The 13,919-nt window shown below is 40.3% G+C and overlaps 1 protein-coding gene across 1 annotated transcript in view; it reads right to left on the bottom strand.

The window, feature by feature from the left end:
- The window catches only part of LOC122805262 (dynein axonemal heavy chain 11-like), a 4,596,980-nt gene that overhangs the window by 4,464,453 nt on the left and 118,608 nt on the right, over positions 1-13,919 (bottom strand). Inside the window, exon 3 of the mRNA XM_044075350.1 lies at positions 5,025-5,258. Coding sequence (XP_043931285.1) covers positions 5,025-5,258 — 234 coding nt within the window. The remainder of the gene's footprint in view (positions 1-5,024; positions 5,259-13,919) is intronic.

Raw genomic sequence — 13,919 nt, 5'->3', positions numbered from 1 at the left:
TCATCTGCAAACTTTGTCAGCCAGAGTCCCTTCATGTTGACCTGGACTTCAGAGAAGTAGATACCAAACAGGAGAGTACCTGGGACTGAACCCTGAGGGACTCCACTTGTGACTGGTCGGCAGTCTGACTTGGAGTCAGCTACTTTCACACTGTGGGTTCTGTGAGCCAGTTTGCAACCCACCTAGTGATATAGGGGTTGGTGCCTAACTTAGTGAGTTTTTCTATGATTCCTGAGCGGAGAATGGTATCAAAGGCCTTGGCCAAATCAAGGTAGGCTGTATGAACCACCTTGTCTTCATCCACTGCTCTGGTGACTGACTCAAAGTCGTCAAACAGGTTGAGCAGGCATGATCTACCCTTCACAAAACCAAACTGTGTGAGATCCAGAGTTTGGAGATTCCCTATATCCTTGTTTATTAGGTCCATGATGATGCGTTCCATAACTTTGCATATCAGACTCATCAGGCTAATTGGGCAATAGTTCCCAAGGTCTGTAGTCGCTCCTCCTTTGTGGAGAGGGATGACTGTAGTAGTGCGGCATTCAGTACGGACAAAGCCTGAGGTGAGACTGTGACTGAGCAGGGCACATAGGTGAGGTGCCAGTTCACTCTGTAGTTCATGTAGAACACAGCCAGGGATATTATCAGGTCCCATAGAAGCTGTATTCTTGGCCTTGGACAGTGCTGTTTTAACATGTGCAGCAGTAATACTGGGTGCCTGGCAATCTACTGGTATTGTGATTGGTCCTTTGGTGGGGGAGAAAGGGGCAAAGTTGGCACTGAATCTGTCGGCCAGTATACTGGCAATATCTGTTGGCTCGGAATATGAGATGCCATTGTGCAATAGCTCCAAACAAATCAGGGTATTGCTGTGGACATTCTTTACATAACTATAGAAGACATTGTGGTTGTCTTTACTACCTGCTGCAATTCTGTTTTCATAGCTAGCTTTAGAGGATTTGATGAGGGATCTCAACTTTTTATTGAGGCTGATAAAGCATTTTTTCCAGTTGTGGGACTTCACCTTATTCCGCATCAGTTTCCTCCTTCTGTTGTAGAGTTTGTTTATGGCAGGGGACCACCAGATTGACTTCATTTTTTTCTAGGAGAGCATCTTGGTTCTATTGGGTATGGCGAGATCCATGCATTTGTGTACGTGTTCATACAGGACATTAGTGTATAATTCGGTAGTCATGCAGCTGTTCTCCAATTGCATAGGTGCCATGAAGTTAGCCAACTCTGTTTTGAGGAGGCCAAAGTTAGCCTTGGAGAAGTTTTTCATGGTGGTTACCTTTGCCGGGGGGGTTGGATTTCCAAAGTGATTAGTTTGTGGTCAGATCTAACCAGAGAGGAGTTGACTATTAGTGTAGAGCAATGGTTGCCCGTGTTAGTAATGACCAGGTCAAGGATGTAGCTACCTCTAGTGGGAGTAAGAACGAGCTGGTCCAGGGCATTGGAATTAATGAATTCCAGGAAACACTGGGCAAGTGTATTGGTACATGAGAAGTTTTCCCAGTTAATGGAGGGGTAGTTGAAGTTGCTCAGTATGAGAGTGTTAGGCTGGACCCTGATATTTTCCAGGGTGCTTAGGAACATGAAGTGTGAGTCTCGCAACATGGTTGGGGACCTATAGCAGGCTACGACCTGAATCTCTGTCTTACCCAATGATAGCTGCACCTGAAGTATCTCTGATGCATTATATTGGGCTACCAGTCTGGAGGTGTGCGCATCCTTTATGAATATGGAAACACCATTTACTTTGGAGCTTCGGTCCAAGTTCTGGGACCAAAAGGTGTGGAATGAGTTATAGTCTGATAATGTAGGGCTTTTTCTGCTGCCTTGAACCAGGTCTCTGTTACAGCACAAATGTCAATGTTCTCCATTTTAAGGAGTGCTGCGAGCGAGTGCATTTTGAGATTCAGACTTCTAGCATTGAGCAGCATGATCCTCAGACTGCATTTGTTTGTAGCCATTATGGTGGTAATTTGGTCTTTGGAACACCACCTAAAAAAGGCACTATAGGGGTGGCAAGAGCCTTGGCCAGTATCCAGAAGCCCAGGGGTGACAGATGCAGGCCATCTCTGGCAAAGCATCGAGGTCCATCAGTCATGTTATCCCAGGCAGACAGATACTGGATCCCCTTTGAATGACTGATCTTATAAACTATGAGATCAAGAATCTCATTCGAGTTGACCAGCAGCACCAGTCTGGTTTTGTCAAGGTATGATACTGCATAATGGATTTAGTTAACTTCTTTGAGAGGGTTGTACAGGCTGTTGATATTGGCATATTCTAACCTGGTTAAAGTATTTGACAATATATTTCATTCTGGCAATGTAAGGAAGCTTGACTCTTTAAAATATATATTCCTATGTGGTCATATGGATAGAAAATTGGCTAAAAGAAAGAACCAACACAGTACAACTGCCAGGTGCATCATCAGAAAGTAGGGCTCAGTGTTGGGACCCCACCTTTAAAGCATTTACTCTTGCTGACCTCCAGATCAGAAAGCAAGACCTTTGACTAACTAAGTTTGCAGACAAGTACAAATATGAAGTTATTGTCAAGTCCCCCTCTGACACCCTGTTCAGCAAAAACTTGCAAATATAAATTATTGGTGTACTGAAAATGGGATCATATTAAATGCAAAACAGAACAATGTTGTCACAATTTGCAGACAACCCCTCCTCTCACCATGCAGCATAGACAATACTCCACTTTAAAATGAAAATGTTGTTCAGGGCCTTGGATCATGGGTTGATGACTCCCTCTCTTTTGATCATCATGAGACAACAGTAGTCAGTACAGCCAACACACATCATACAGATCTAAGGAGGTTTATATTCAGCATTGATTAGGCATATTGTTGAATGCAATGCCCCCTTCAGAATGTACTCGCCAGACATATCAAACAAATAGAAAGACTGCCTTAAAGACCCTGAGCTACCAAAAGACAAGAACCACTATCCCTTTATTCAGCATCTTATAGAAGCTTGAGAGGAGATCTATACTTTGCCTTCCATCCCACTATAGACCCAGTTGTCCTAGATCCCACTATAGACCCAGTTGTCCTAGATCTCTTGTATTTCCACAAGTGTAATAGTTCCACAGATAACCTTAAACCAGGGATCACAGTTTCACTAGCAGATAAATAAAATGCTCTGGATAAACAGATTCATCTCACAGTTCAGCCCCCACCCCCCATGCACACACCCCTCTGAAACAGACTGCCTAGCAGATTAAGCAGTGTAGTATGCCATCATCCTTCAAATGGGACATAGATGATTGGATGGGCACCACAAAATTACTCCAGGCTTGACTGGCATAAACACCCAAGAAAAAGGGGGTACTGCCATGGCATAAATTGTATGAGACTCAATTGACTTGAAATTAATATGAAACCTAAAGGCACTGTTCTTTTTCTAAAGCAGTAGCATGACAATGTTGGTAGGGAATAAAATAATTATGACTATAACTGTAGCCTTGATATTGAGACAGCAAGTGACAATTCCAGTGAAATATTTCTGTCAGACAAACCTTTGTGTCCAGATGGTCCCAAAGAGTTATAAAAGACCTCCCTTAAATTCATCTGATACAGGAGGCTAATATTTTTCATTTCATAGGTCATCTGAAATTAGTAAGCAAAACTATAATTTGATAAAGTATTCTGATAAACTGATTTTCTTTGGAGGTATAAAACATTATGGATGTTTGCTACAAAAACATATCCGGTTATAACTCAGCATATGTATTTCTGGATACAGAACATGCTTTATAGCATTTTTAATGAAAACATTACTAGTAAAACTACTGTCATGACTGGACAGACAAGTTTTAGAGAAAACAGAAGGACACCACCACTCTACAACAGCTGCTTATTGCAACAATTTATTGATACAGTATAAATTGCATTGCTAAATGTAAAACAAAAAACCCTTGATGTATTGCAAGATTTTCTTACTCTTAAAGTACATACAACAGCCATTTCAGTGCCAACATGAACAGATTCAGTGGGAACTAAATCCCAGTCCCCATATAATAAGGGTAATGTGGTGCAATAAGGTACTGCTCCAGATGACTCACATATGGCCTTATCACTTCCACTAAAAAAGTTGGTATCATTATCAAGTGATAAGTTGAGAAAATAGCTTAGAAGGTTGTCTGTCAGCCTGCACTTATGCCAGGGGTTTTTCCTTGATGAAATCTAATGGCCAAATATCCACTTGTGGTTACAGAACAAGGGAAGATTTGCTATAGTATTGGACATTGGTACTCCCCTATTGAAAATAAATGGTGGCTTGCAACTTGTCCACAGCATGAGTGCAGGAACCAAATTATGCAGATGCTCTCAATGACCTATGAGCAATTCTGCAGTTCTCTGTAGGAATCCAGACTCATTTAAATGTAACAATTCTAAATACATAAGCTGGAAGTTTAATTTATGATGGCATTCTAAAGACTTGTTTTTTGTAGAAAAGTTGCTCATCTATTAAAGTGGATTGGTTTCTACTGAATTTGTCATGTCATAAATAAAATAACTTATCCATCTATGTAATACTATGGACTGATTATATTTACTGCCTCTGTCTGTGGGACTTTACTACTGAAATGCACACAGTGAAATGAACTGAACTGATTTTGTCATCTTCAGGTCCAAAGATACAACAGCAATCCTTATAGTTTCAAGTCCAACAATTAATGCAAAAAGCATGAAACAACACATTTCAGTGTTAACTATCCAATTAGTACAGCATTAAAAATCAAAAAGGCTTCTAAAACACAAAGGGTTTTGTTTCTTTTGTATTTAGCAATACAATTTACTTAAGAATGTAATATTCTATCAATAAGTTGTTGCAACAAGCAGCTGTTATGGAGTAATGCTTCTCTTCTGTTTTCTCAAACGTAATACATGGATAACATCATACAATATTACCAAAACTAAAAGAAACAATTTGCTAGTATTTATTATCAATGTGTCGAGTAGTGCAGAACAAAGCACTTTAGTACGTTGTCAAAATATTTACCTCAATATTTAGCAATCGGTTCATGATCCTGTCAAATCGCGCGAACACAAGCTGTTCTGGAAAGTCCCATGGTTCTAATTTTTCTTCATCTACGCAAACCTGGAGAGTTTTTTCTTTGTGCAGCATATAGCAGTTCTTAAAGCATTTAAATATATCTGCTGTTTCTTGTACCTTCTCTAGTCCTTCCTCCAATTCTAGTTTAAAAAGTTCTTCTGGAATCAGGTATGCAATACCCTGTTAAAGTAATGAATGTAAAACAAAAATTTTTATCATACTTTTCCTTTTGAAGCATTCACTGAAATTAAAGTGAAAGTTATGTATTTAGTATAACTCTGCATTTGTGTTATCTATTTTCATCTGGTTCAACAAACGCATTATCGGATACAACCTGATCAGACCTCGGTAGTTTTTCAAGACCTTGAATCCAGAACACTGACTCCTTCTCCTACCCACAATTCTTTCTTGTCCCTGGTTGTCTCAGATCAAGTTTGCCTGCTTATAGTTAGAATTCTTCACAAGGAAAAAAACACAGGCTTAGCTGACCACCCTATCTAACACAAAAAGCAATGAAAAAAGTAGTCAAAAAGGCTGTCCAAGAGACAGTGCCCTTGATCAGGTCCAAGTGTTTCTGCAGGGACTCCTAGAATGATAGTTTAGGATAGGTGATGGAAAGAGGGATGTTGAACTAGATAAAACAAGACAACATGGCTCTATCATTATGGTGAGTGCATAATTTTTGTATCCAATGTTTTCTTTTCTGTCCGATTCAGCAAGTCAGACAGATTCCCAAGCCGCCTGAAAACCTAGGTGGCCTCAAAGAAGGATATTCCTGAAAATTGTGCAGCCAAAGGATGTACAGGATCTAGACTGTACATACAATTTCTTATGCGACACAAATTTATGAACTGCAGACCAAGTAGCTGCAACACAAATCTCATCAATGGGAGTCTGACCCAGAAAGGCAATAGATATAGCCACCACTATGGTAGAATGAGCTTTTGGTTTTCCAATTTTTTCATAAACAAAAGCAATACAGTCTGAAAGCTACCTGGACAGTGTTACTCTAAAAACTCCTAATTTAGCTTTTGAGAAAGCAAGAAAAAGATGATCAGACTTTCTGATATCCTTTGTCTGGTGATGTAAACATGAATTGATGATGAACATCTAAAAAATATAAGGTATATTACCCTTTGTTTGAGAACTTTGGAAAGAACACCAGTATATTGTTTGATTAAGGTTTGCTTCAGAGGCAACCTTCAAAAGAAAGTGCTCATTTATTCTCAAAGATACTCTATCTTTATGAAAAAACAGATATGGAGACTTGCTGGACAAGACTTGAAACTTCAAGATACTCCTCGCTGATGTGATTGCTACCAAAAAAGCATTTTCCAAGAAAGAAATTTTAGGTCTACTGAAGAACCAAGCTCAAAGGGAGCCTTTGTCAGAGTGTGTAGCATGACAGTAATGTCCCAAGGGGAATTGGATTCCTGACTGGAGGCCTTCAAAGGAAGGTTCCCTTCAAAAAGGTCTTGGAATTTTTTAAAGAAGCAGTGGAAGTCTGATTCTATCCCACAAGAAAACTGAAAGTGGCTGCCAACTGTACATTAATAGTAGAAAAACTGGAACCTTTGTGAAACAATTCTGCCAAAAAAATCTAAAATCAAGGGTAGAGAGGCTGAAAATAGGTCCAAAACTCTGGAGCAAGCTCATATGGTAAATATTTACTATCTGCTAAGGTAAACCTTCCCAGTAGTTGTTTTTTATGAGGATGATAAAATCTAAGTAACTGAAGCAGACAGCCTGGCATCCCTGGCCACTGTTAAAAGTGGAGAGACCATGAAGTCAATTTCAGGGTTTTTAAGTCTCAGTGAGGCTGGCTGGATAAGTGATACAGAAGGCCTGGATGTGAGTCCAACATCCAAATGGGATGTTTCAGGTGAGGGCAGAGAAAGGGGAACACAAATTGATGGGGCCAAAAATGGGGCAATGAGAATAACTTTAGGCTTGCACCTCCTGGCTTTCTGAAGAAACTTTACTATCAGAGAAAAAGGTGGAAATGCATAAAGGAGACCCGGGGGCCATTTTTGGACTAGATGTTTCCTTGGTGTCTGCCCCTGTGGAGGGATTAGAGCAAACTAACTGCTGTACTTGTTGTTTAGGTATGAAGCAAAATGAAATTGCACCAAGGTTGGCCCCAGCTATTGAAAATTATAGTCACCACTGTCTAAATGAGGGTCCACTCATGGGGTAAAAGAATCAATCTGCTAAGTTTGCCCATCAGTACATTGGAAGTCCTTGGGATGGGCAGTGCAGTCAGAAAGTTATGAGAAGACATTACTCATTGCCATACTCTCATAGCTTTCTGGCACACTGGATATGAACAGGTTCTTTCTCACTCATTGTTATAGCAGATTAATGCCATGTTGTCCATCTAGATGGAGATCACACTCCTTGGGGAAGGAGTCTTGAATAGCCTGTAATGCTAGGAGGATGGCTGAGCTCATTTCCAAGACACTGATGTGCAGACTGGCCTCTGTCATCAACTAAGAACCTTGAACAGTCTTCCCCTTGAAATGCCCCCGTCCAAGAAATGAAGCATCCGTGGTTACAGTAGCTATTGGTGGTTGTGGGGAGAATGGTCAACCCCATGACACTATGGGGAAGGTCAACCACAAAATGGTGTGTTTAGCATTTATCAGATGCCACCTGGACACAAATACTCAAATAGCCAAACTCCCACAATCCAAAATCTTACTCTGCATCAGCTGGCTTCAGAGGTCCTTTGTTACCCTTGCCCCCCAGCAAAACTTATTCTTTGACTTTTGGGCTTGATGGCTGCCTCTGTCACATTAGTTCTTCATGCAAGATATTACATGAGAGTAATGCAGTTGACACTTTCTGTTCAATGGTCCTGGATGTGTCATTCACCTTCATGTTCCAATACATTTCACACAGATATGCAGGAAACAAGGGTAACAAAGGACCTCTGAAGCCAACTGATGCAGAGTAAGATTTTGGATTGTGGGAGTTTGGCTATTTAAGTATTTGTGTCCAGGTGGCATCTGATAAACTTTAAACACTCCACTGGTATCAACTAGCTCTTGACAAGTAATCCCCAAGTGTAGAGCCAGCTGAAGGAAAAAATCCCTGCCATGCATTTGGTGAACACCCTGGGAGCTGTAATGAGTCCAAAGGGCATTCCTCTGAATTACAAATGATGGGATCCCAGCCAGAAACAGAGAAATCTCCTGGTCTGCTTTGCTGTCTTATTATGATATGCACATCCAGTAGCCCTTTCTCAAAAAAGATAAAATGGACTAAGACATGACCATCTGAAATTTAGTATGTTTTATGAACTGATTAAAGTGTCTTTGGTCCAGAATGGGCCTTAGGTCCCCTGTTTTTTTTTCAGAAACTAAAAACGAACTGTAAATAGACTCTGAATCTTAATTGGTCTGCTGGGGAATCTGCTGGAAAACTCTTTTCTAGGAGCTTTGCTACTTCTGCTGTAGCTAATTCTATCTAACTAGGTGGAATGTCAGTGTTTCTTTTCTTTTTCTGAGAAGCGGTAACAAAAGAAATAACATAGCCTCTGGTGATTATCTTCTACACCCAGCAATTTTGTGTGATGGCCTGCCAGGCTTGAGGGTGCAGGGATAAGCACCCCTGACTGCCTCCAAAGTGCATCAGACTGGCAATCATTTTGGAGTGCTGGTAGGGTTTCTATGAGAAAAGACATAAAACCCCCTGATTTTGCAGAACATCTCTGTCTCTGGGGTAAGATCCATGGAAATTACTCCTCCCTGCCCCATGGTGGAATATGTCCGTAGAGAAATCTTGACTAAAACCTTGAGATTTTCAGAACCATTGCCCCCTTTATGGTTTTGGGAAAATGTTTTTTGTAGATTCATTTCTGGGAAACATTTCTTTCACTTTGGGTCCAAAAGGGGTTGAAATGTCAAAGGGGCATTGATTAAGGGCTTCTTGAAGTCTTTCACAAAGTTGCAAAGGACCATCCAGGTATGTTAACAGATTGCAGTGTCAGTGCCTACTGCCCTAGATGCATCATCAGCTGCAATAAACAATAGATGTATGGATACATTAACCACGAGACTCCACTGATTTATGGACATCTGCAGACAGGTCAACCAAGAGGTATTTTTGACAGTTCCTTTGTCAAGTCCCTCTGAAAATGGGTCATGTGAACCAGGGAGTTCAGTGATCTGAGTGCTTAAGTCGCTGAAGCATATGACCACTTCCCAAATTTGTCCAACACCCTACATTCCCTATTAGGGGGATGTGCACTCCTATGACAGCTATTCCTTGTAACTGTTGTAACAACCACAACATCTACTGAGAGACCCTTGCTCCAGTGAGACTTATTCCTAGGAGCCACTAAAATTTTAACCAGTTTGCATGGAACTGGTTCAACCACATCAGGTCTCTTCTATGTCAGCTGAGAAACTAGGTCTATTAGTTCATCAGCCAGTGGTATCACTTAGCAGATAAAACAGCCAGCTCTGAATGCCTCAAGGAACACAGATTCCCCTGGAGAAGGGGCTTTGGTGGATCAACCCCCCCCCAACCTCCCTCTTTGTTTCATTAACTCCAGAATATCTCCAAATGAGACATCTGCCAGATGGGGATTGTGGGGAATCCTTTCCTTCATCAAAATCATTATCTTCTGTGACTGACTCAGGTAATGTGTGTAAGTTTGAGTGTCTCCTCTTACAAGCCAATTTCCTCAGTACCTCTTCCATGGGGGCTTCTGGGACTGTCTGTAATTGGACTGGAAGCTCATCTCATGAGAACCCCAAGGCTGAATGAAGCTGGTTGTCCCTGACAATTAGGATGAATACACATGGAGACAAGATCCACAGGAGGTTGGGATGGAGCCTAGTGGAATAGAGTCACCTCCTTTCTGGACCGAGAGAAAACCCTTTTGAATGCCTCAAAAGCCAAAGACAAAATCCGAGCCAAAGAAGGGCCCCCTGAGCCACAGAGGGCAAGGCTAGAGTGCCTTCAACTCTGATACAACCCAGCTCCAAGAATGACAATGACAGTGAGCTCTCCAGCACCAAGGAGGAAAGCAGCAGGGATGACTCTGAGAACTTCATAGCTGACCCTGACACCTAAGCCTTGGCAAGGCCAAAGTCAAGATAGAGAGTAAAAGAGCTGTCAGCTTCAATGTGAGTGCTCTATTGGGAAGACTTGTGTTTGTGTGGTTTGGAGCCAATGGTCAGACCAGTACAGGAGAAGTTAATGGTGGGAAGGTAGGGACCATTTCCAGAGCTGCCAAAGGAGTCAGTGCTGAGAGGATCCTCAGCTGACTCTATGTAAAAGAAACATCTTCATCATTCTGGCATTGTTGTCTTCCAATAAACTCCTCGAAGAATGGAAGGACCTGAAGGATGAAGTCACTGATGATGGCCAAGAAGAACACTGATGCTTCTCTTGTAGGAATGGGAAATGAAGCCTCAGGCTTACTGACTCCTGGGAAATCCTAAAAGAGGAGACAGTGAAGGGATCTGATGAGCCTCTGGCTGCAAATGTCTTGGTGTCTTAGCAGCCAGGCCTGAGTTCTCAAACATTTCTGGAGACCTTCTCCTAGTCTTTTCTGCTCTCTTTTCATACTCCCTCTCTTTTTCTCTGCTTTGTTTTATGCTCTTTTCTTTCTCTTTAGGAACTTTCAGTCTTTCCATCTTTTTGGATGAAGGACAGAACATCTCTGAGGCAGAAGTGGCTAAACCCCCCCACTAAATGTGGGAAGAAGGCCATTCGACACTAACTTACTTTGGCAGACTTGAAGGCCCTTGACATCAAAAGAAGCACAAGCTTCACAGTCATTATTTTAATGCAAAACTCCTAAGCAAAACACACATAAGGAGTGTAGGTCATCTGATGGAATCTTATGACAAGCTGAGCATTTTTTGAAACTAGCAGCCTTGTCCAACTTTTTTGAGGAAACAAGCAACCAACCAAAACAACGAGGTAATAAGCAAAAGCAATGCTTACACAGAAACATGTTTTACAAATTTGCACCTATGTAACAGCATATAAACTAAAAGAAAAAATATATATATACACACACACACACACACATATATATATATATATATATATACATATATATATATACATATACATATATATATATACATATATATATATATATATATATATATATATATATATATATGCATACATACATACATACATGTTTATATTTATCTGTCTATACATATATATCTGTGCACAGTGCCATAGCGGATAGCATTGTTGCCTCACAGCAAAAGGTTCCCCCATTCAATCCTCGGCTGGGGTCCCTTCTGTGTGGAGTCTGCACGTCCTCCCTGTGTTCATGTGGGTTTCCTCCAGGTGCTCCAATTTCCTCCCACATTCCAAAGACATGCAGTAGGTTGCTTGGACACACTAAATTAGCAACAGGTATGAGTGTGCATGTGAGTGTGGTGTGGAAGAACTATCGCAGTAGAGCTAACCACCTGGCGGTGTAAACCTTGGCTCTAGATGAGTGTCACTGCTGAAGTGACACCCTGACCCCATGTGCAAAAATGAGAAAAAGGGGTTGTGGATGAATGGATGTATAAAAATATATATATGCATGCATGCATTCATGCATATATATTAGTAATGATAAGGAAAGTGAAGGAAAATAAACTTTCCTGATGATCAGAAAGGGTAATATAAGTAAATAGACAGCATTTAGCTAAAAAACATGAAAATATCACTTACCCTATCCTAGACTGCAGAGTACTTGAATCACACATCCTGAAGGATCAAGCAGCAAACAAGATCTGTGACAATTGAGAGATCAGAGGGAATTATGGGTAGGGGAGTAGTCAGAGCTCTGGATCCACACTCTTGAAAAAGCACCAAGGTCAGATCCTGTCAGATCTGATAACCCAATTGATGAACAGGATAAAAAAGGCAGCACTGAATACTATATTAAACTACAAAACAAAGTTATAAATCAAGCCATGCTAAGCTTCCCTAATGTAAAAAATATTCTATTTCAGATTCTGATGACTAAAATTACTCTGGCTGAGATTAATAGTTGTTTAGCTCATTAGGTTCATAGGTAAATACTATGCTATTAGTTCACAGACTATTAAAAGCCTAGCCAATAACCAGAGTTCAAAATCAAACTCTATACCTTGTATCTGTGAGGTAACTGTAACCATTATGCCACCCCTAATTGCCATGAGACATGGTTTTGTTCTTCTGTTGTTGTTTAACAGTATGTGGCTAGATATGCATCTTAAACAAATCCTTTTGCGCTAACATTTATCTGAGATGCATAACTAAACAAACATTCCATTAAACTATAAAAGAACAAAACACCAGCATGTGATGATTAGCACTATGCTGTTGAGCTATATGACTATCAATCCATGCCTCTTTTACTTAAAAAAAAATAATTTATAACAAAACTTATGGTTGTATCTCTTTGCTACACTTGTGCACATGTCTTAATACTTCTAGTACCTGTTCCATTTTTGTAGTACAAAGAAAAACACAATTTTACAACTGTTTCATTTACTATATGCCCTGTGGCAATAACAAAATCAAAGGCAAAATGTATATCAATCAATTATGAAGTGTTTTTACCAGTAAATTACAACAGATAACTAAAAAATAACTAGAATTATTGTGCAGAATTCTTATTTGTTTTCAGATTATTCATGCAGAAATCTGAAAACTAATTGCTGTTGAAATGTCTGAATTCTTGGGATAATTAGTTTTGTTGCAATTCAGTACTTGAATATGAATAAATATACAAATTTACAAAGTTTACATACCAATGTACATATTTCTAAAGAGGCAAACTGAGATTCACAAACACAAACATTTAAGGCTGGTATCTAATCTAAATCATATACCAGAGCCCTATAGAGTTCACAATTGAACCCAGCCCCCACAAAGTACTAACATATATTGCTGTATACCTAGAAGAGTCCAAGTACACAGAAGGTATACAAATTACCACCTTAATATTGTAGCATGTTTCATGACTATGTACTGACCAGTGAATGGTCCTAAAGTGATATACATACAGCCAAGGACCTATGCCACTTAAGATGATGGCTACAAATCTAATGAACTATGAAATGCTTGCTAAGCTAGCTAATGCTTAGCTAAACATTGCTAAGCAGCAACATTATGACTATAAGTGCCTGAAAGCCTAAATCATGTAATAAAAAGACTGTACAAATGTATTCTGTAGCTGAGTACTATACATACAAGCAAGGTGGCATAGTCTATCAACATCAATATGAGTGACAACACCAACATCTCTTATGAAGAGTCACTAAAAGAAGATCACTAAATCTAAATGTCATGTAAAGCACCAGTACTCTGCAGCCATGGCCAGGAATGCTGAAATGTTTATGAATCACCCCTAGCCATGACTGTAGAAGCAACCATAGACAGCAGAGTGATACACTATTCCCATCAATATATTTAGAAGTTATGTACCTACCATAACGTTCCATGTTAGTTGTCTTCTTCTCGCCTTCTTTCTTGCTGGATGGGCTCGGCTCCGACTCGGCCACTCTAAAAGCTCGAGAGCTAGTTCCACTGGCTCGAGGCTCCCCTATATCCCACAATGCTAGGCGGTAACTCCTTAGATCTCGTTTGTAAGCTAGGCCCAGCTAGGAAAATTCCATAATATGGAAGAAAAGGATAACCCACCTCTATAGGCTGACTGAAAGGTGTCCTAAACCTGACTGAGGAACTATATATATAAATATATAAATATATAGAGGTGGTAGAAAAGATAAAGGTCACAAACAAACTCCTCTAGGTCTGTCCAGGCTAGGGGGAAGGAGGGTGGGACGCAAGAAAGAAGGCGAGAAGAAGACAACTAACATGGAA

This window comes from Protopterus annectens, chromosome 6.part1 (assembly GCF_019279795.1).
Source record: "Protopterus annectens isolate FY-2018-M chromosome 6.part1, PAN1.0, whole genome shotgun sequence".
Classification (NCBI taxonomy): domain Eukaryota; kingdom Metazoa; phylum Chordata; order Ceratodontiformes; family Protopteridae; genus Protopterus; species Protopterus annectens.
This window is presented reverse-complemented; position numbering and strand designations above follow the sequence as displayed.